Source organism: Pongo pygmaeus, chromosome 3, assembly GCF_028885625.2.
Source record: "Pongo pygmaeus isolate AG05252 chromosome 3, NHGRI_mPonPyg2-v2.0_pri, whole genome shotgun sequence".
Classification (NCBI taxonomy): domain Eukaryota; kingdom Metazoa; phylum Chordata; class Mammalia; order Primates; family Hominidae; genus Pongo; species Pongo pygmaeus.
This window is the reverse complement of record NC_072376.2, coordinates 51871664-51892565: the sequence shown is the minus strand read 5'-3', so window position 1 is coordinate 51892565 and position 20902 is coordinate 51871664. Positions and strand designations below refer to the sequence as shown.

The following is a 20902-nucleotide window of genomic DNA, read 5'->3' as shown; positions in this document are numbered from 1 at the left end:
TTCTTAATTGAGCTATCCTGTAATGCAAATAATGACAATGATAGGTCTGGAAGAGGAAAGATATACCCCTAAACACTTTATTGATTAAACTGACCACTGGAAGTCTTTGTTTGCTTTGATAAGTTACTTTTGCCCTTCAACAAAGTACAAATCCCCATGAATCACAAAACACAAATGTTTAAAAAAAAACCCTTATAATCTGAAAAGAACTTATTGTTACACTGCCAGTGGATGTAATTTTTAAAAGTTGAATTAAATAAGAAAACATGTATATTACTTTGAGAATGAGAGACATCAAATTGTATAGGGAAAAGGAAACAATGACAGATCTCTATCTTCACAAGGGTTTTAGACATTGAGGATATCCAACCTGATGACACTGAACATATTTAGAATTAAGCAAATATTGTTTATCATAAGGAATTCAAACTCAAAAAGTATGACATTACAGATCACTCATAACATTCTGTTGTAGCAATATGCACAGTTTTTCACAGAAAAAAATGTCAATTATATACCATATCAATACAGCAAGCAATTATTTTGATAGAAAAGAGTTTTGAATTCTGTGAAATATGACAATATGAGTTAGTGATCAATTTTCCATAGTGTAGACATAACAGTTTTTAAATAGCTATTACAATACCTCCAGGAAATCAAAACTTTTTGAAGGAATAGCTCTTTTTTCCCCACAATGTAAATCCTTAAAAGGTGGGAGCTAGATATTTCTGTATTTATTTAACAAGTAAGGACAGTATAACGCAGAGCTTAAATTACCCAATAATATTATACATGTTTACATATTCATATATATGTGTGTATACACAGACACACACATACTATATATATATATATAATATATATATATTATATATATATAAAACCTTTAATGTCGGAGATTCTGTATTTAACTCCTTACTTTTAAGTTTAAGATCATTATTCTTACATGCTGTATCCATTCTGAAGTAAGATTTTTTATTTTTAGTATCTTCAGAAAAAAATGAATTATGAAAATCAGATATTCTAAAGTTAATATTTAAATTTGCTAATACATAAATGGAAGAATTTTTTGACTTTTGATTTTCTCTCTCCCTCTCCCCCTCACTCTCTCTCTTTCTTTTTGACTTTGTTTCAGGAATGCTCTTTTAGCTATTTCTTTTAGAATCTTTAAAAATAAATGGCTCTGGTCTAGTGTTTCAGAAATGTACTCTGTTAGATCTTACCCTTGTGGTGTAGGCTGCCTCGGGATCATCTTCCAGAACCCGGGAAAGTCCAAAGTCAGACACTTTGCACACAAGGTTACTGTTGATCAAGATGTTTCTAGCAGCAAGGTCTCTATGCACATAGCCCATGTCAGAAAGGTACTTCATTCCTGCAGAGATACCTCTCAGCATGCCAACAAGCTGAATCACAGTGAACTGCCCATCGTTTTTCTGTAAAGACAATGTAGAAAAATTAGTCTAGCAACACCAATCACTGGGGGAAAATATGAGAGGACTGTATTCAATCCCCCAAATTGATACTATCAATCACTAAAATTCATATGCAATTTCTATCTGAAGGAGATTGGAAAATGGTAGGAAGTATATGGTTAACTTAGTGATGTTTATTTTTCCTCTGCTTGGTCAAAGCAGATAAAGGTTTTGAAAACCCTGGCCAAAAATCTTATGTAGTTGCCTTTTTCTGCATCATAACTCCTTTATTCTCAGTCATCAGAAGGGTTTGTTCACACTCCAACCTAGTATCTGCCTTGGGTCAACACCGTACTATTTTGAGGTGATTTAAAAGAAGCTAGCTGGATAGACATATTAAGTTAAAGAAGAAATGGACAGAGGAGATAAGGGAGTTTCTGTAACAGCAGATGGGAGACTGGTGACTGAGCAGTGATCTGGTCAATGTTAGCAATTTTTGTAAGTTTGTTGTCTTTGTCAAGGGCACTGAAATTATTTCAGTTACGTAAACTCATAAGGCTCAATGGATGGCTATTTTAAAATAAAGGAATGACGTGACTCTAAGAGACTGGAGTACTTAAAGGTATGGTTAGAAAATTTGATAAAATAATTTGGCAGAGTCTGGCAGTAGGAAGAAAAATTTGACTTTTCAGTGGACCATTATCAAATTCATTGCATAGGTCCCTCTTACAATTGTTATCAATGGCATTGTGCTATCACTTTTTCCTACCAATGGTAATGAGCACTATATTAAAATTACAAACTGCCAGCCTACATGTTCAATCAGGCCTGCAAATATGTTACATTGTCTAACACAAGCTATTTACTAATAAAGTGGGTTTGCCAATATTTAAAATTTAGAGATTTGCACATGAAGAAAATCTTTCCCTGAAACGCTGGTGATCTGATAATATTAGCTATTGTCAATGACCACATGAACTCTGCTGGTGCAAGTAGTGACGGGTCTTCAGGTAGATTAGGAGCACTTATAGGCTCTAACTTGACACCTTTATTAATGACTTGCCTGGGCTATTTACACGTTTTCTCGCTCTGCCTGATACACTATGAGAAAATTGAATGCTTGTAAGACCTTATTTTTTCCTTTTTTCTCTTTTTACATTTCTTTTTTAAAATTTTTCTTTTCCTCTCCTATTCCCTTTTACTTCTCTGCATTTTTTTTTTCAAATTAAGACATACTTAAATAAAACTTTAGGGGCATATAATTTGGATTTGTGTGAGTTTTCTAAAACAAACCTATGTTCATTTTGGAGTGTAATTATTGTGGCTCCATAAATTTCTATTCTATAAAAAACTTAAGCATTAAAGTGGCCCAAATTCAACTTCAACATCACAGCCAATATATAAATAACACCTTGAATAACTAAATTATTCCCAAATCCTACCTTTAAAAATGTATCTAAAGAGCCATTCTCCATATACTCTGTCACTATCATCACTGGTTTACCTGAAAAGAAAACAGAGTGATATAACCTGATGCTCTTCGATTTTGCATTCTTATCCGGCAAAAGCTTACCCAGAAGTTTTTATTAGTGTCCAAATTGTGTGTGTATATATATATATATGTATATAAACTTAAATATTTAAATAAAAATATTAAAAATAAAATTTTTTAAATAAAATAAATTTATTAAATAAAATAAAAATATTTAAATATTTTAAAATATTTTACACATATTTAATATTTTAAAAATATTTTAAATACATTTAATATTTAAAAAACATTTTTAAAAATATTTAAAAACTATTTAAATATATAAATATTTAAAAATGTCCTCTTTAAGAAAGAAGCTAATTCCTGATATGATGATATCTTAGTGTTATGGGTGAGTCAGTGAGAAAAATGTATCACAAGGTTAACAACAGATTGATATTTAAGATTCACACACATACACACACACACATACACCTTTGCCAATATCATCACTAATTTATGTAGGAAATGTGTTTAAGAATAATTCTATGAGTTTTAGGATAAATTTTATTTTAATAGAAGTAATGATATAATGTATCCAATAATATTCAGTGAAACACTTGGAACATATTCATCTTTCTAATTCTCACAATTCTAAATAAAAACTCCATCCTATCTAATTGCCCTGTTTATGATCCTTTGATCCTTTGAATGTATATTGCATTTTCCTACCTTTACCTCTATTTTTTTTTTTTATATGCAGGGGAGTTTATTAAGGAGTATTGACTCACACAAACACAAGGTGAAGTCCCACAACAGGCTATTTACAAGCTGATGAGCAAGGAAGCCAGCCAGAGTCTCAAAACCTCAAAAGTAGGGAAGCTGACAGCACAGCTTTTAGTCTGTGGCCAGAGGCCTGAGAGCCTCTGGCAAACCACTGGTGTAAGTCCAAGTGTCCAAAAGCTGACGAACTTGGAGTCTGATGTTCCAGGGCAGGAAGCATCCAGCACGGGAGAAAGATCATGGAAGGGAGTGAAGGCCGGAAGACTCAGCAAGTCTAGTCCTTCCAAGTTCTTCTGCCTGCTTAATTCTAGCCATGTTGGCAGCTGATTAGATGGTGCCCACCCAGATTGAGGGTAGGTCTGCCACTCCCAGGTCACTGACTCAAATGTTAATCTCCTTTGGCCACACCCTCACAGACACACCCAGGAAAAATACTTTGCTTCCTTCAATCCAATCAAGTTGACACTCAATGACTTTCTTCACAGAATTGGAAAAAACTACTTTAAAGTTCATATGGAACCAAAAAAGAGCCCGCATCGCCAAGTCAATCCTAAGCCAAAAGAACAAAGCTGGAGGCATCACACTACCTGACTTCAAACTATACTACAAGGCTACAGTAACCAAAACAGCATCGTACTGGTACCAAAACAGAGATACAGATCAATGGAACAGAACAGAGCCCTCAGAAATAACGCCACATATCTACAACTATCTGATCTTTGACAAACCTGAGAAGAAAAAGCAATGGGGAAAGGATTCCCTATTTAATAAATGGTGTTGGGAAAACTGGCTAGCCATATGTAGAAAGGTGAAACTGGATCCATTCCTTACACCTTATACAAAAATTAATTCAAGATGGATTAAAGACTTAAACATTAGAGCTAAAACCATAAAAACCCTAGAAGAAAACCTAGGCATTACCATTCAGGACATAGGCATGGGCAAGGATTTCATGTCTAAAACACCAAAAGCAATGGCAATAAAAGCCAAAATTGACAAATGGGATCTCATTAAACTAAAGGGCTTCTGCACAGCAAAAGAAACTACCATCAGAGTGAACAGGCAACCTACAAAATGGGAGAAAAATTTCGCAACCTACTCATCTGACAAAGGGCTAATATCCAGAATTTACAATGAACTCAAACAAATTTACAAGAAAAAAATAAACAACCCCAACAAAAAGTGGGTGAAGGACATGAAAAGACACTTCTCAAAAGAAGACATTTATGCAGCTAAAAAACACATGAAAAAATGCTCATCATCACTGGCCATCAGAGAAACGCAAATCAAAACCACAATGAGATACCATCTCACACCAGTTAGAATGGAAATCATTCAAAAGTCAGGAAACAACAGGTGCTGGAGAGGATGTGGAGAAACAGGAACACTTTGACACTGTTGGTGGGACTGTAAACTAGTTCAACCATTGTGGAAGTCAGTGTGGCGATTCCTCAAGGATCTAGAACTAGAAACACCATTTGACCCAGCCATCCCATTACGGGGTATATACCCAAAGGACTATAAATCATGCTGCTATAAAGACACATGCACACGTATGTTTATTGTGGCACTATTCACAATAGCAAAGACTTGGAACCAACCCAAATGTCCAACAATGATAGACTGGATTAAGAAAACGTGACACATATACATCATGGAATACTATGCAGCCATAAAAAATGATGAGTTCATGTCCTTTGTAGGGACATGGATGAAATTGGAAATCATCATTCTCAGTAAACTATCGCAAGAACAAAAAAGCAAACACCGCATATTCTCACTCATAGGTGGGAATTGAACAATGAGAACACATGGACACAGGAAGGGGAACATCACACTCTGGGGACTGTTGTGGGGTGGGGGGAGGCGGGAGGGATAGCTTTAGGAGATATACCTAATGCTAAATGAAGAGTTAATGGGTGCAGCATACCTCTATGTTTTTGTAACTCCTTTCCTTATGGCTACCTGCCCTTCCTCTCTCTGCTACACACTTAAAATCTCGATTAACCCCACTTTTCTTTTCATTTTTTAAAGCCCTGTTCTAATTGTTATGTGAAAAGTTTCCTCAGCAATCATTACTTATGATGAAAAGGGTTCTCCTCCTTTCATATCTGACATTGACATGTAGCCTAGAGATTAGCTGGACAGACTCTAGAGCCATACTTCTTGGATTTTCATCCCAGAGCAATCACTCATTATTATGGATCCTGGGCAAGTCAATTCTTATCTCTGTGCCTCAGTTTTCTCATATGTAAAATGAGGATAGCAATGGCGCCTACCTCATCGGGTTGTTGTGAGTATCCGCTAAGTCACATGGTTATCCAAGGCACTTAAAATATTTCCTATTACTCAGAATTTGCTATGCAAGGATTTAACATTTTAAAAATACATTTGATCAACTTTGTGTGTTAGCTTGCTTGCTAGATGTAAGTTGACCAAGAGAATAGATCATCTCATTCCATATAAAATTGTGACATTTCATACCCCATATGTCTGTAATACAAGATGAAAATTGCAAGATAAAAAATTATTGCTATACGAGAAAATATCTAGAAAACAGTTGCTAGCTTTATCATTCCACATTTTCACTATATTTTAAGACACACCCCTTTGCTCTTTAATAGAAACACATGACATAAAACTTGTTTTAATTTAAAGTATTTTGAGTTAAGAAAAAGGAGATCTATGACAATAAAATTACCATATATGTCCATTAATTAACTTTTTAATTTATGAAGAGAAACAAATACTATACAATTGTGAAATGCATTATAATTAATTTAATGGCATTCTTCAGAAGAGCGTCTGTATTTTACTGGATAATTGATTGACTCAGGTCATAGAATGACAGCTTCCTCATTTACACATATCATATTATCCAGAAGTACAACTATAGATGTAGAACATATGATTATTACATATGAAAAAGAAATAACTGGGAATAAAAAATTCTTTTTTCTTCCCAGATCACTTAAAACTCACTGTTTATAATAATAATATAGGACAAGTGAGTCCAATTCTCAGTTAATTATCTTCTTATAAAATACTGGAGACAATATTTCTTTAAATGGAATGTGATAAGTGTATTGCAAAGGCAGCCACATTTCCTTGTCCTCTAAAGTTTATAAAAGTTGTAAAAATGTTTGTCTAAAATACTTTATTTGACACAGGTTTGTAGATGCCTATGTTATGTGAGAGATCACATATGCAGAGAATGTGCATTTTGGATGTAATTTAATCTGCACCTTGAAGAGTGAAGGGGCCATGGGTGTAACAAAAGGTGGCCAGAGTTCCAGGAAGAGAGGTGGCACATGTCTATGCATATTGTCAAGAAAGAGCCCATCAAGTTTAAATATGGTCAGAGCTCTGAATTTTTTCTTTTCTTAAATCATAAAGTTACAGGAGATGAGGTGACAAATACTGACGTTAAAACTAGATAGAAGTGAAATTTCTTAGTAGAAAAATAATCATCTAGGTTGTATTTGTAAATGGCTCGAGAACAGATCAGGAAAAAATTGATAATGAAATTTTTATCATTAGTATAATTTTAATCTACATTCATGAATAAAAAATGCTTGCAACTTAAACTTTATTTTAACTATATTGTCAGACTCTTTTTAAAGGACCTCAGGCAAACTCTAAAATAGACACAATTCTGCTTTGGGCTCTTTTCGTCCCATTCTCACATCTCTGAGCCCATTTCAGCCTTTTATATTCATCTGAAGTCCTTTTCTTTCAAGAATACAAAACTAATATACCTCTTCCAGGAGTGCTAGCCCCACTGTTTGGGCACGGGTATCTATATGTCAGAATTTATACCAGCGATAATGCTGAGGTATCCTGGATCACTCTATGATATTAAGGCATTATCCCATCATTTGCCCAGTTTCAGGAATTTGAAAGTACGCAGCGAAGAAACTGCTACTCATATAAAGGGGACACATGGGCAACTCCGGCATCAGTTTTTACCGACAGTATAGAAAGATTTCAATCAATTTACAAGGAATAGAGCCAAAAGGGTATGTACCCGACGAAGATCAGCCCTAATCTAACTAAACGGAGGCCTAGATTTTCTGGTATCAGCCTATAATTCCAGAAATCCTCCCTGTGTGGCTCTTTTACTTGGATTCTGCCTGATCTTTCCCCTCATTTACAGAAATCTATTGAGAGGGTTGTCACATTATAATAAATTGAAAGAACTGAATTCCAGCAGACATCTAGAGAATATAGTCTCAGCTTTTCCTGCTTGGCACCTCTCAGCTTATATCATATGAACAGACGCTGTGTTCCACTAATCTATGTTACCGTTATCTACTTTACCCCATGTCCTTTATGTCTTCAGGGCTTTTTCTGCGTTTCTACTTACAGCATTTTCAGTTTCTTTCTTCTTTCTTTTGTAGAATTTCTTCTTTCTGCCTATCTTTTTATATTTTAGGCTCTCTTTTTAGAGTTATGGGTTAGTGGTAAATATGACCACTGTCCACCCAAGGTTTAGTGAGTAGGATTTGGATGGAATTCTCATATAAAATTATCTCTTTCTTTGAAAATCTGTATCTTAAATTCAACCTCAAATTCATTGAGCTTAGAAGACAGAATTTATACCCTAAAGAGAATGCACTGATCAGACAACTTATTAACAATGAATAGTATACATCTGGGGAAAAAAAAGGGAGATGGGCACCTGGTATTCATCCTGTAAGATTTTTCAGCTAGTGTCACCTAATTTTAAAAGCCAGATTAATTATTTATGACAGTGTAGGATGTGATGTGAAAAACAGAAACATTATTTGAGAAAGATGATAAGGACCTGAAACACCTCTCATATTTCACATGATGGGGGAAAAGCAATTAAAATAAATGTTTGCAAATAAGTATGATCTTCTTTTGTTGACAAGAATAAGACATTTCAGGACCCATTCGATTATTTTTCATGCTTGAGTCATTTTAATGCTAATTACATTTAGTTTGGCTTATGTTTTGTCTCAGTTCCTGCTAGCCTGCAAAAATGACATAGCAATAATTAACATGGCTTACTCTAACCCTTGTAAATTCAATAAAACTGTATAAATCATTTTCCATTAACCAGCTTGAAGTACAGACAAAGAGTAGATCTGCCAATAATTTTGAAAGCATGTTATCAAAAATCCATATAAAAAGAACTCATAAAGCATGTCAAAACATGATTTTAATCACAGGGGAGAGTTTTTATATTACTTTATATTATTTACTGAAGGTCCAGCCCAGGGAGAGTACATGAAGTAACAGAAATACATTATTTGAGAAATTTACCTTTATTATTGATAACCATAAAAGAGCTCAAATTTATTGAGCATCTACTCTTTATAAGGCAATGTTATGAATTTATATTAAAATTCTATAACTGTGATATTATAATAGACTTTTTCAGAGAAGGCAAGTAAGGCTCAGAAAGGTTCATTATATTACTTGGGTTGTCTAGAGCAAGTTATATAAGGAGTAAAGTTGAGAATCAAATTTATATCTATCTGAATATTAAGGCTGTTTTCCTTTCTCCCATACTGGGATGCCTACAAATTCAAAATGTTTACTTTGATTTCATTTTAAAAACTCACAAATATTCATTTTTTGGTGTTAATACAAACTTGGGAATCACAAATATGTCATAACTAATTATTCAACCATTGATGGCAGATCTAGTTCAGGAATTCACCTTTTCTCAATAAATATTCTATTTTTATATATGCTCATTACCCACATATGATCAAAGCAGTGTATTGTGAACAATCTTGGATTACATTCGTAAGAGGTACTTAAAGTAGTTAAACCCACAGAAGCAGAAAGTAGAAAGGTAGTTTCCAGGAGCTGTGGGAACAGGGAAGTGGAGGGTTGCTGTTCAATGTGTACAAAGCTACAGTATGCAAGATGAAAAAGTACTAAAGATCTGCTGTACAACAGTGTGTGTAGGGGTAATAATACTGTATTGTACATTTGAAAAAAAATTTAAAGGTGTATAGCTCAAGGTGTGTGTGTATGTTTTTTCTACAATTACAAAAAATGAGGTTTTTTTACTTATTATGTGACTTTTTTGGTGCTAACATCCATCACAAATCTCCAAAAGAGAAGAGAATATGCCCTTCCTGGTAATACAATCCTTTGCCACAAAACATCTCAAAGTTAGGTGAAACAAATTTGGGGAATGTTGATCTACTCCTTGTTTCTCAGAGTATGATATCTGACAAGCAGCATAGACATGTCCTGGGAACTTATTAGAAATGTAAAATACCATTCCCCAATGAGATCTATTGAAACAGATTCTGCAATTTAGCAATATCCCCAGAGGCACATTAAATTTTGTGAAACACTAAATTAGGCCACATCACAAGAGTTGCTCCTAAATATAGGCTTATTATTTTATTTGCATTCCTGCCATCTGCCTTTCCAAAACCATTAGCTCATCAATAAACACATGATACCACTTAGGGCTATCAGTGAACATTTCATTTAGAAGCCTCATAATTCACTGGAAAATTATTGTCACTGGATTTCTCTTAGAAATATATTTTAAGACTTGTAAATGATTAAAAGTAAGCCTCTGCTTATAGACCTATAGTATGATTTCATTATGCCATCTTATTTGCATTGTTTTCTATTTAGTATACTTATGTTTGCAGCTGTTTCAAATGTCTTTTATTCTTATCCCAAAAGCAACTTAGGATAACACAAATATGGTGAATCAATTATTAATGGATAACGGTCAACCAGAAAATACGATCTTGTACTTGCAGTAGGAATAGGTAATTCTTATTAAAAGGGGAAAAAACAAAACAACAAAAATAAAAACAAACTATGAGACGGAACTTAGAAATGTACTCAGATATTTTAATTTGATTATGGTTCTTATTTGCTGGCTAACATGTTGGGACAAGTCCTTTGTAAAATTATATAATTTCAGATCGGGCAAATAAGATAAAATCAAAAGCTTGTATACCTCACCTGAGACAGGAGCATGGAAATGCAAAATGTCTCTATGGGTAGAAATTCCAAGCTTTCCGAAATATCCTCTTTATTTCAGTTTGTTTACATTGATATAAACCTTTTCAATAGATGTTTGTTTCTCAAATTAAAAACAAACTAGAATTGTTCTTACATTAGTGAAAGTGGTTAATACAGTAATTATGGAGTCAGAAATTATAGACTTTTCAGAAGAGATGGAGAATCTAAAAATGATCAAATCTGACAACTTGGTTGTATTAATAATGAAAATAACTTTAAAACACAGTTTCATTTACTAACAGTCAATCTGCAAGTCAGCAAATCTCTTTCTATAAACCTATATTTTTTTCAGATGATTGAGATTTAGATTCTTTCAGAGACAGCACTTGTAAATCTCTCATTTTTAGTATATGTGTATTTATTAAACACCTGTATCTGCCTTAACAAAGAAAAACAAGAACCAAATTAATGAGCTTGGTTCTGTTTCCACTTCAGTTTTAAAGTTGTTTATGTATATCATTGTTTATAACTGGATCATATAATTTTATTTCTTCTTGTGAAGTGGAAGACATAAAATTAAAGTTAACTCATACTTCAAACATTTTTCTTTTTACTTCTTGGGACTAAAGCTAAATCCAGCTTTATGCACAACATCTGTAATTGTATGCTAATAGGTATTTCAAATTTAACATGTCCACAACTGAGCTACTGATTACCAAGCTTAATCTTGTTCCTCACAAACTCTTCCCCATAAATTGCAACTCCTTTTTTTTGAGGTACTCAGGACAAATAATTTATAGTTATCATTGACTCCTCACTTTTTCTCATATTCACATCCAATTCACAAGAAGGTTTACTGTGATTGCCTTCAAAATATCTACAAAATCCAACCACTACCCTCCACCATGCTAGGTCATTATACTGTCCTAATCCATAATGATCTGTGAACAATGTCAATTAGCTTCCAGTGCCTCCCTGCTTCAACACTGGGTCCTACCACCTCTTCTTAACCCAGCAGCCTTTCTGGTCCTGTTAATGTGTAAATCAAATTCTATCCCATGTTAGCTCTACGTCTTCAAAGTTCAGATTAAGAGATGGTCTTTGCAGCCACCAAAGAGTTTTTACATGGTCTATTCTCCTACTACATCGTTAATCTAAATTCTTACCAAAGACTCCTCTCATTCCACTGCAACGACAATGGCCTTCTTGCTGTTTCTTGAACCTTCCAGGCAAGTTCTCTTAGAGCATTGCTAGTGCCTCTTCCTGTAACAGTCTGCCTCCAAATGTCTGTAAGGCCCAAAACTTTAATTTGTTCAAGCCTTATCTAAGTAAAATAGAAAACACCCACTCTCAACTTGTAATCTCCTTTCCAAGCTTGATTTTCTCCATTTAACATTATTATCTTAAGTTATTCGTTCATTTAATTTCTGTCTCCATCACCCAAAGGTAAACCCTATAAAGGCAGAAACTCAGTCGGTTTAATCTCTGCTATAGCCCCATTGATTAGTAAGAATAGGCATGTATTAGGTGATCAACTAGTATTTTTTGAATAAATGAATGTTTCTTGTCAAGCATGTACCGAATGATGAAATATGAGGCTGGTTATACTCACTGTTTAAGAGTTTGGATTTTGGAGTCAGATAGAGCTGTTTTAAAATCTGACATTATTCCCATGCTAGTTTTATGATATTGGATAAGGTATTTAACTTTTTTAATGTTAATTTTTCCCCTCTGTAAAATGAAAACAAATACTAATGTCTATAGCATAGCTTATTGTGCAGATTAAAAGAGATAACATATAAAGAAAACTAAGCTTAGTAAATTCTTAATGCGATGTTAATAATTAATAGTGGTGTATGCAAGATCTGATTTTCAGACTATTTCTTTCCTATTAATTTTATTATTTTTCTTAAAAGCCAATGGTTTTATATAATTAAGTTTTTAAATTTAAAACATAAACTATATCATTCTAACTAGCTTAAGATCTTTACATAGCCACAATTTATTCATTCACTATTTTAATTTCTTTCTCTTTTTTATTACCTAATGTGTCTGGCCCTTTGCTAGACAAAGGGGGTGATAAACCTATGCTAGTTTCAATGAGCTCATTACATAAGAAGGGTGATAAAACATGTGCAGATTTAATTATGAAATAACATACAGCATGACAGAGTATACAGAAATGCCACTGGTATTTAGACAATTACTTCTGACTGAGAATTCATTCATTCAACACACATATAAAGTGCTACACCTGTTGGGCTTGGATCTAGGAACACACAAGTGAGCAAAACAAAAACCTTTGCCCTTTGAAGTTCATATTTTAAAATTTGTACTCCAATGTAGAACTGGGAAGTTTTCCTTTACTCAGCTATTCAACATAATTGAAGGCCTACTTTATGCCAGGCAGGCACTCAAGATTGAAGGAAAAATGAAGATAAATGACACTGATCTCATAGAGGTCACATTTGAATTAAATCTGAAGGTCGAGTAGAGAGAAGAGAGGACATTTTAGGCCTGAGTGAAGTATCTCAAGGTGGCAGGGCAAGAATAAGGTAGAGTTTTCCAGAAAGAAAATAGTGAAATATGGAAATGTGTATCAGGTTAAGTATGAAAGTCTATGCATTTTGGTTGATTTGTTTGCTTGACTGCTGATGAAGCATGACAGGAAAGCAGTGATTTGAGGTCAATGTGTATGGAGTGGACTAAAGTGGAAAGTGACAAAATGGGAAGAGTAGTGGAAGACTGTTGGAATAATGTTAGTTAATATATAATAAGACCCTGTATAAAGAAAATGATCTTACTAGACAGACTAAGGAAATATATTTGAAAGATAATTATAAATTTACAAAGTAAGTCAAAACTGTCTAGCAGTTTAGGTAGTCAATGTAATTGGATGTTCTATCCCTGCAGATATAGAAATAAAGAGAAAGACAGAGATTCCTCTAATGTTTCTGTAATGTCTTTTTTAAATTTATTAATTTTACAGAACTAGGCTTATTCATACATGATTCTAAATTAAGAAATAAAATTATGACTAATCCTAAAACTCAATAGATCTTCCTTCAGTCAGTTTGGATAATAATTTTCCACTGATGGTAGATGAAATCTTCAGGACCTAAGGATGCTGCTGTGAAAAAATTATAACTTTTTTTCTTTTTATCTTTTTCCCAAATCTCATTAAATAGTAAAAGCTGGCACTATGTCTATTACACTAAAGTGCCTTGCATTTCAAATGAGTCAATTAAGCCAAGAACTGTGGGCTTTTTTTATGTCATTTGTCATGCCTTTAGAATATATGTATCTATTTATGATGGTTCCTGTTTCACAATAAATCACAGAAGGAATTTGAATGGGGGCTCAAGCTTCTGGCATGTGATAGTGGAAAGATGAAGGCTCATGATGACACCATCCATAGGAGGGCTACTTCAGACTCCCTACCTCAACTTCAATAAGAAAAATCACAAGATTTAGTTGCACTTATGTCTCATTATCTGTGTGCTGCAGGTTGAGAATAATTGCTGAATAAATTAGCATCAGATCAGAGAGCATGAAATTAAGGACACAAATAAAGTGAGTTGCAACATGGTAAATTAAAAACAAGTTGGAGACTTCCTAAGTTGAACATCAAGAGCTAAATTTATAAAGGGGAAATATCATTTCAATTCATATAGACTAAAAAGTAAAAGCAAATAAATATTGTTAGTATTTACAGTTTGCTTTACATATATGTGTAGCCTCATGGTAAGCAGCATCATCCAGCAGAATATTTGATTAAGAGATTAGAAATTTAAAACTGCCTTTCTAACCACAGTAACATTTTTTTAGAATAGAATTCACGGAATCTAGATATGATCATTTGTTAATATTGACACTAGCTTCTAAAAAAATGCATATGCAATATATGAGAAATTTGTTTGTATTATTACAAGAAGTTGTTTTAAGTTATTTCAGTCAGGACCTGTTCAAATAAACAAGTTTTGTAACAAAGGTCTGTAAAATACAGTATGTTTACATAAATATTTAGGATACGATCTTTGTCTTCAAGGAACATACATTTTTTAGCTAGAGAGCTGAAAAATATAAGCAAAAGAGACAAAATTAAGTAAGATTTAAATAAGACTTTTGAACCAAATGAAGAAACGTTATAGACTTGCAAAAATTATCATGTAGGCACAGTGTTCAAAAGAAGAAATTACTTCAGGGCAAAGTGGAAGGGATTGTTTCACAGAGTTGGTAGACTTTGAATAAGGTCTCAATGAACTTGAAAAAGTAGTGAACATGAGGGTGTACATTTCAGAGAAAGAGGCAATGAAGGCAGGGCAAAATATGAGATACTTTAAAATGGACTAAGCATAGAATGGATATGGAGAAGTTCAGAGCATAGGAAGAAAAGTAAGTGGAGAAGTAGTAACTATGTACTAAATAAGTACCTACTTCGTGCCTTGCCCATTCTAAACTTCATCTGTATTAATTAGTGTCATCTTCACAATAGTGCTATAAGGTATTCTCACCCCATAGCATTAATGTGGAAACTAAGGTTCTAAATGTTTATGATGTGCAAAACCACATAATTGTTTATATTCAAATTAAAATTCAAATTGCATCACTAGGTGCATAGTCCATGTTCTTGACTATTATGTAAGGTGGTCTTCCATGATAATAACAGTAATCTGGCATTGTTCTAAATATTACATCTTAACTCATTATGAAGGGTAGATTGGCTGCCTATGGAGTCTGCATTTACCCTGGGGTAACGGGATGTCATAGTGAGAGTTTATTTTCAGAAAGTTAAATTTGGTAGCCATGTGAATAAGGCAATGGAGACAGAAATTATGAAATATTTGCTTACTATTATTATTGGTACCATCATTAAGAACTATGTTTTATATTAGATAATACCATTTCTGCATAGCAAATAATTTTACTGATTCTTTATTGTTATGATTCTTGCTTCTACGGTATCTATCGCCACTTGCTATCACTGATGTTCTTTCAAGGTCTTTCCCCTCAGATAGAATATAGCCACATTCAAATTCTGATTTTATTTTATTGCATCTGTGACCATATTTCTATATTATATTGTTATTTCACATATTTCCACACATCCATTAAAGAATATCCTCATTATAAAATATTTTTGTTTTATTCCATTAAAAAAAATGCTGTTTCCTCTGCCTGCCTCTCTCTTGATCCCGCCTCCTGCCTTTCTTTAGCAATTTCCACTTTTCTAGTAAGACCTCAGGATTGCCTTCCTGCTCCAGAAATGCCCTGTCTGGGTTGCCATCAAGTAAAGAATAGTGTGTGGGTATATACTCAACTGGAGGAAGAAACACATCTAAGATCTGAAGAAACCCACGCATGTAGTTTATTTTATTCTTTTCCTAGATTCCTCTCTGAGCATGCTTCCTGGAGATGTATCTCTCTTTAAGATATGGATTTTTGTAACTTATGTGTATGGTGTAAGGAATAAAGGAAGGAATCAGAACACATTGGAACGGTAAAGAAATAATGAATACAAAGAAAATGAAGACCTCAGTCATGTGCCACAAAAATACATTATTTGTTGACTGAAAATGATTTAAAATCCTTGTATTGCAAGGCTCACCATGCTAACACGTTTACAAAACATTAACACAAATTAAAAGAGATGTAAAATTCTAGATATTTTTGAGAAAGAAAAACTAGATTTGCTTTCACAACAACAAAAATTCATTAAAAGGAACTTTTCCTGTCTTCTGTGGTTGTTGCTTTTCCTAGAACTATTAACATATCTTTAAAAAATGAATAAACAAAATGAACCTGGCTATAAAGAACTGCATAAAAGGTGGCATTGCTATGGTTATAGTAATCCTATTGAATGTTAAACTTCAATGCCTCAGTCAGAACTTTGAAGTTAATATTTCATTAGGATAAAAAGTAAAAGAGCCAATAGTTAAAAAAAAGTTGATATATTTACTGCTTCTTTTATCTGGATACATTTTTGTCTGACATTGAATTCATAGCAAATGGGTTAAAATATATATTTTAAAAGATAGTTGAAAATTCAAGTTCATTGAAGATTAGCTTTAACAAAAATTTACTAAAATACAGGATAAACATTAATGTTAGAGAAATTAATATATTACAATCTTGGTTTCTCTTTACCCTAAATGAATAATAATCTAGACAGATATTGAGGATGTGCACACACATGTATAATTTGCCATCATACTTACTTTTGGTCACCACACCTTCTAAATGGATGATGTTAGGATGATCAAACTGTCCCATGATACTTGCTTCACCTAGGAAATCTCTGCGTTGTTTTTCAGTATAGCCTACTTTAAGGGTTTTGATAGCCACAGGTAATTCTCTTTTTCCTGGTAGTTTCAAACGTCCACTACAAACTTCACCAAATTCACCTTGTGATAAAGATGAAAAAAATGCAAAAACTCATTTGAAATTCTTAGTCTATTAATACTCGAGTGCCCTCTTACACTACTAAGGCTTAGATGAAAAAACAAACAAACAAACAAAAAACAGAAAAGGGTAGTCTACAGTACATTATTGATAGTAATGAAAATAAATAGTACATTGGAACAAACCATAACAGATGATCATAAAACACTTTAGCGGCTATTAACTTCCTCCATCTCACCTACAAAATCCTTTAAAAAAAGAATGAAATTAAAAGCAGCTAACTAAAAATCACTTTTTCTTCTTTTTCTGTCTACCGTAGTAGTAAGAAGAGAAAAGTCACCCAGGTTATAGCTAGAAAAAAAGGAAACAATTTTAAGGCAGATATGAACTGAATTACATAAATACTTTTGGGTATTACAAATTCACTATATATATATGTGTATATAGTGAAACATTATCTATTTGAAATATATTTTTTGCTGTTTTTAAATTTTATAAACCAGATATTTGCTGGTTTAAGCTTGAGTTACACAAAAGGTTGTATTAAAATGTGATCAGTTTCATATCACTTTGAATGCAAGCCAATTACAAAAGATTAAAAACATTCTCTGTTACATCAGGACACTGATATATTACATTCTAGAATGCAAACAAAAGTTAAAAGTGAAAGTCAAACACATTGTCGTACCTGCTCCGATAACTCTCTCAATGGTGATACATGATGCTTCTATCTCCTTGGCAAATTCGTGGACAGCTTGATTGGGATCCTCATAGGTATGTGGATCAATATAAGTTCTTACTCCTGGCAGTTTAACTGTAAATATAAATTGGAATTAAAATAGAAGTAGTTGTGATGGATGAGCAAAATTATGAACTTTATTAACATGCAAGTATGGCTTAAATCTCTAATTCCTAGAAGTATTCAAACTGCAAGGACCAGCCCTCTCCTGAGTTACAGTTGTTTGTACAACCACATCAGTTTTACAATTTTAGAAATCTGTTTGCTGGCACAAGAAATGCATATGTGATGACATATCTGAGAAAATACACCTCTCAATGATAATACTTAGAAAGCCTCTGAGGCAAATTAAGACAATGTTATTCACTGAACTGGACAATGCAATACTAGTGCTTAATTTGCTGGTTTATTATTCTATATTTCATATGGATGATATTCGATATAATCACATTATTATTAATTTTAATTTTATACAAAATGATTTCAAGTAACTTTTCTGGTGGTGTGGTGCAAAAAGGCTGACATATAAGTCAAAACAAAGTATTCTGCTTCTCATTGCACTTCTGTCACTGCATGACATTAGACAAGACTTATGCTCCATGAGTTTCAGTTTTATCACCTTTAACGGCTACTAATATCACCTCATCAAGTTTTTTGGGAATAAATAATATGAAATAAGATAGGATTAGGAAATGAATTCAATGCTTTGCAGCATGAGTTATGGCTTTAATGATTTTGACATTTAAGATGGCAGAGTGAAAAAAACAAATATATTTGTCACTCACTTGGCAAATCAATTCACATTGCACCATTTAAGGAAAAATAATAAAATATCAAAATTCAACTCATTTAGGCTAGTTGTTAAAACTCTTTATTAAAACATGATTTTCTGCATTATTTTTTAAAGCATGGTCTTTAAGTCATTTGAACCAAGATTGCTGCTGCAGGACCTGTTCAGGTAAATTCCCACTAAAAGTTAGAAGAAAAAAAAACCTGAGAAATTTTACTTATTTAACCTGATGATGCTACTTAATGATAGATTTCTACTCATTGTGTTGCTAGGAATTAGAATATGTCAGGAAATTTTATTTGAAATATAATAGCTCTTTATATTAGGCAAAAAGTTTTTATTTTGATTATAACGAAAGTATTATTTAAATAATTGAATAAACCATTCAGCTATTGCCTAAAGCCTTCCAGAAATACCCAAGCCTGTATTCTTTACAGGAATGTAACAAATAGAACACTTATTTTTTTAAAAAACAATATTTTGGTCAGTTATTATAAATCTTCTAGCCTGAAAAGAAACTTAAATAACAATAAAGTGTCCCATATTTTATTCTGTTTTTATTTTTTACAATTTGCTTACTGTGCCCATTATGAAAATGCATCTTTTCCTCTTCTGGATCTTGTTTTGCTTTGCTGTAGCCACATCGCCTGGAACAAAGTAAGCTAGAATTAGCCACATCTGAAAGCGGTGAATCAGTCACATCAAGTGCAGAAGCATGAAGCACAATTGAAATTATTGCAACCCTAAACTGATTTTCATACTAGTAGTTTGGAATGATGCCAATACTAGTAGTTTGGATGAGACCTATGTCCCTAGCCAGTGTTCCTCACTCAGCAAATAATCTTGCCTAGATTTCACTGAGAAGCCTGAAGCCATCCAAACCTGTTTTTAAACTTCCCCTCACCAAATACTCTATACCAGACATTGTTGTTCTCTTTTCCTCTTTTACTTTATTTTATTTTTATTTTTTGGCAGTTCAAAGGCCACTGCCTCTTTCTGAATGAACTGCCCAAAAAATGTGCCTCTGATCTAATAGTTTCTTGCCTTCATCACCCTGCACAATAGATTTTTGATTTTTGTTTTTCTCTCTACTGTTTTGGAATCCTCAGTTGCTCCACTGGCTGTTTTCCACTCACATCCACCCAGAAAACTATGAAATTCACCACAACTTGCAAAGCCTCTCAGCTTCACTTTTCAAACCTTTATCTCTCTTCGTTTTCTCAATAATCCACAAATTTGCAAGTCTTTGCAAATTTCTCTTATTACTAGGAGAAAAAATCTGTCCTCCTAAGATTCACAAATGACATCTTAACCTCTAAATACAATCTTAGTTTTTCATTATTCTTGATGGATTGAAATCCCTAACTACTTTTCTGATGCTTTTTGCTCTTCTCTACATTGATGTATGGACATTTTCGTAGGTCCTCCACGTGAACCTCTCTGGTTCTCTCCTCTCAGTCCATCTATTTCTATCAGTTTAATTAATAATTCTATCTCACTGGTTTAATTTCTTTTGAGAGTTATGTTCTTATTCCTGGTAGATTTATTTTATAGGGGTAGTCCACCAACATTCAAACTCAATGGACCTGAAAATGAAATCAGTGTATTTTTCTTTACTTCTTTCAACCATAGTCTGCCTTCTTTTCCTGTTAATAACTCCAGTATGGCCTTGGTCCCTTAAAAACAAAAACTTATTCTTGTGTCCTTCACAAGAAATTAGTGCCAAATCCCAGGAACTACGACCCATCTCTTTCTTTTCATTAACTCTAACATTTCCTCAATTAAGTCCTTAACATTTTTCCTCCACATTACTATAAGTGCCTTCAAAATGATGCTCCTCCACTCTGTAACTCCTTTCCTAAACTATACTAGACATGGCTATAGCTAAATTACAGTATATAAGATGCTTTTCTATTGCATTAGCTATCTACTGCAAAATATTTAATGAAATAATAAGATAAAGATTCCTAAATGTAGCCCTAACACACATTTCCTGCATCAACTCCAACTGTTCATCTTCACATGTACTAAATTTTCTCCTGAAATCTCCAGGATATTTCTCCATGCTCCCATACGTTTGCACATATTGGTTCCTTCACTGAGGATTTTCTTCCTAACAATTTCCAACTTTCAAAGTTCAGTTCCATTTTTTCCTTCTTCACGTTTTTCCCAATACTTAAACTTAGTGTAGTATTTTCCCTTTGGAGCACAGTAGCTTTATGCATCCCCTCATGTGATTTCCAGTCTACGCTGCAGCATAGTCATTTGAGTATGCGTGTTGGCTTCCTTACTGCTTTTTAGCTTCTTGAATGGCAACAAATTTTATTCATCTA

At 33.4% G+C, this 20902-nt stretch overlaps 1 protein-coding gene across 8 annotated transcripts in view; it reads right to left on the bottom strand.

Annotated features, from left to right (window-relative positions):
• Positions 1-20902, bottom strand: part of EPHA5 (EPH receptor A5) — a 353938-nt gene that overhangs the window by 30090 nt on the left and 302946 nt on the right. For all 8 annotated transcript variants that reach the window (XM_054485823.2, XM_054485824.2, XM_054485826.2 and 5 more), the window contains 5 exons: positions 19149-19216; positions 17729-17854; positions 16857-17042; positions 2855-2916; positions 1224-1433 (listed from right to left, as the gene is read on the bottom strand). In XM_054485823.2, the coding sequence (XP_054341798.1) occupies positions 1224-1433; positions 2855-2916; positions 16857-17042; positions 17729-17854; positions 19149-19216 (652 nt within the window). The remainder of the gene's footprint in view (positions 1-1223; positions 1434-2854; positions 2917-16856; positions 17043-17728; positions 17855-19148; positions 19217-20902) is intronic.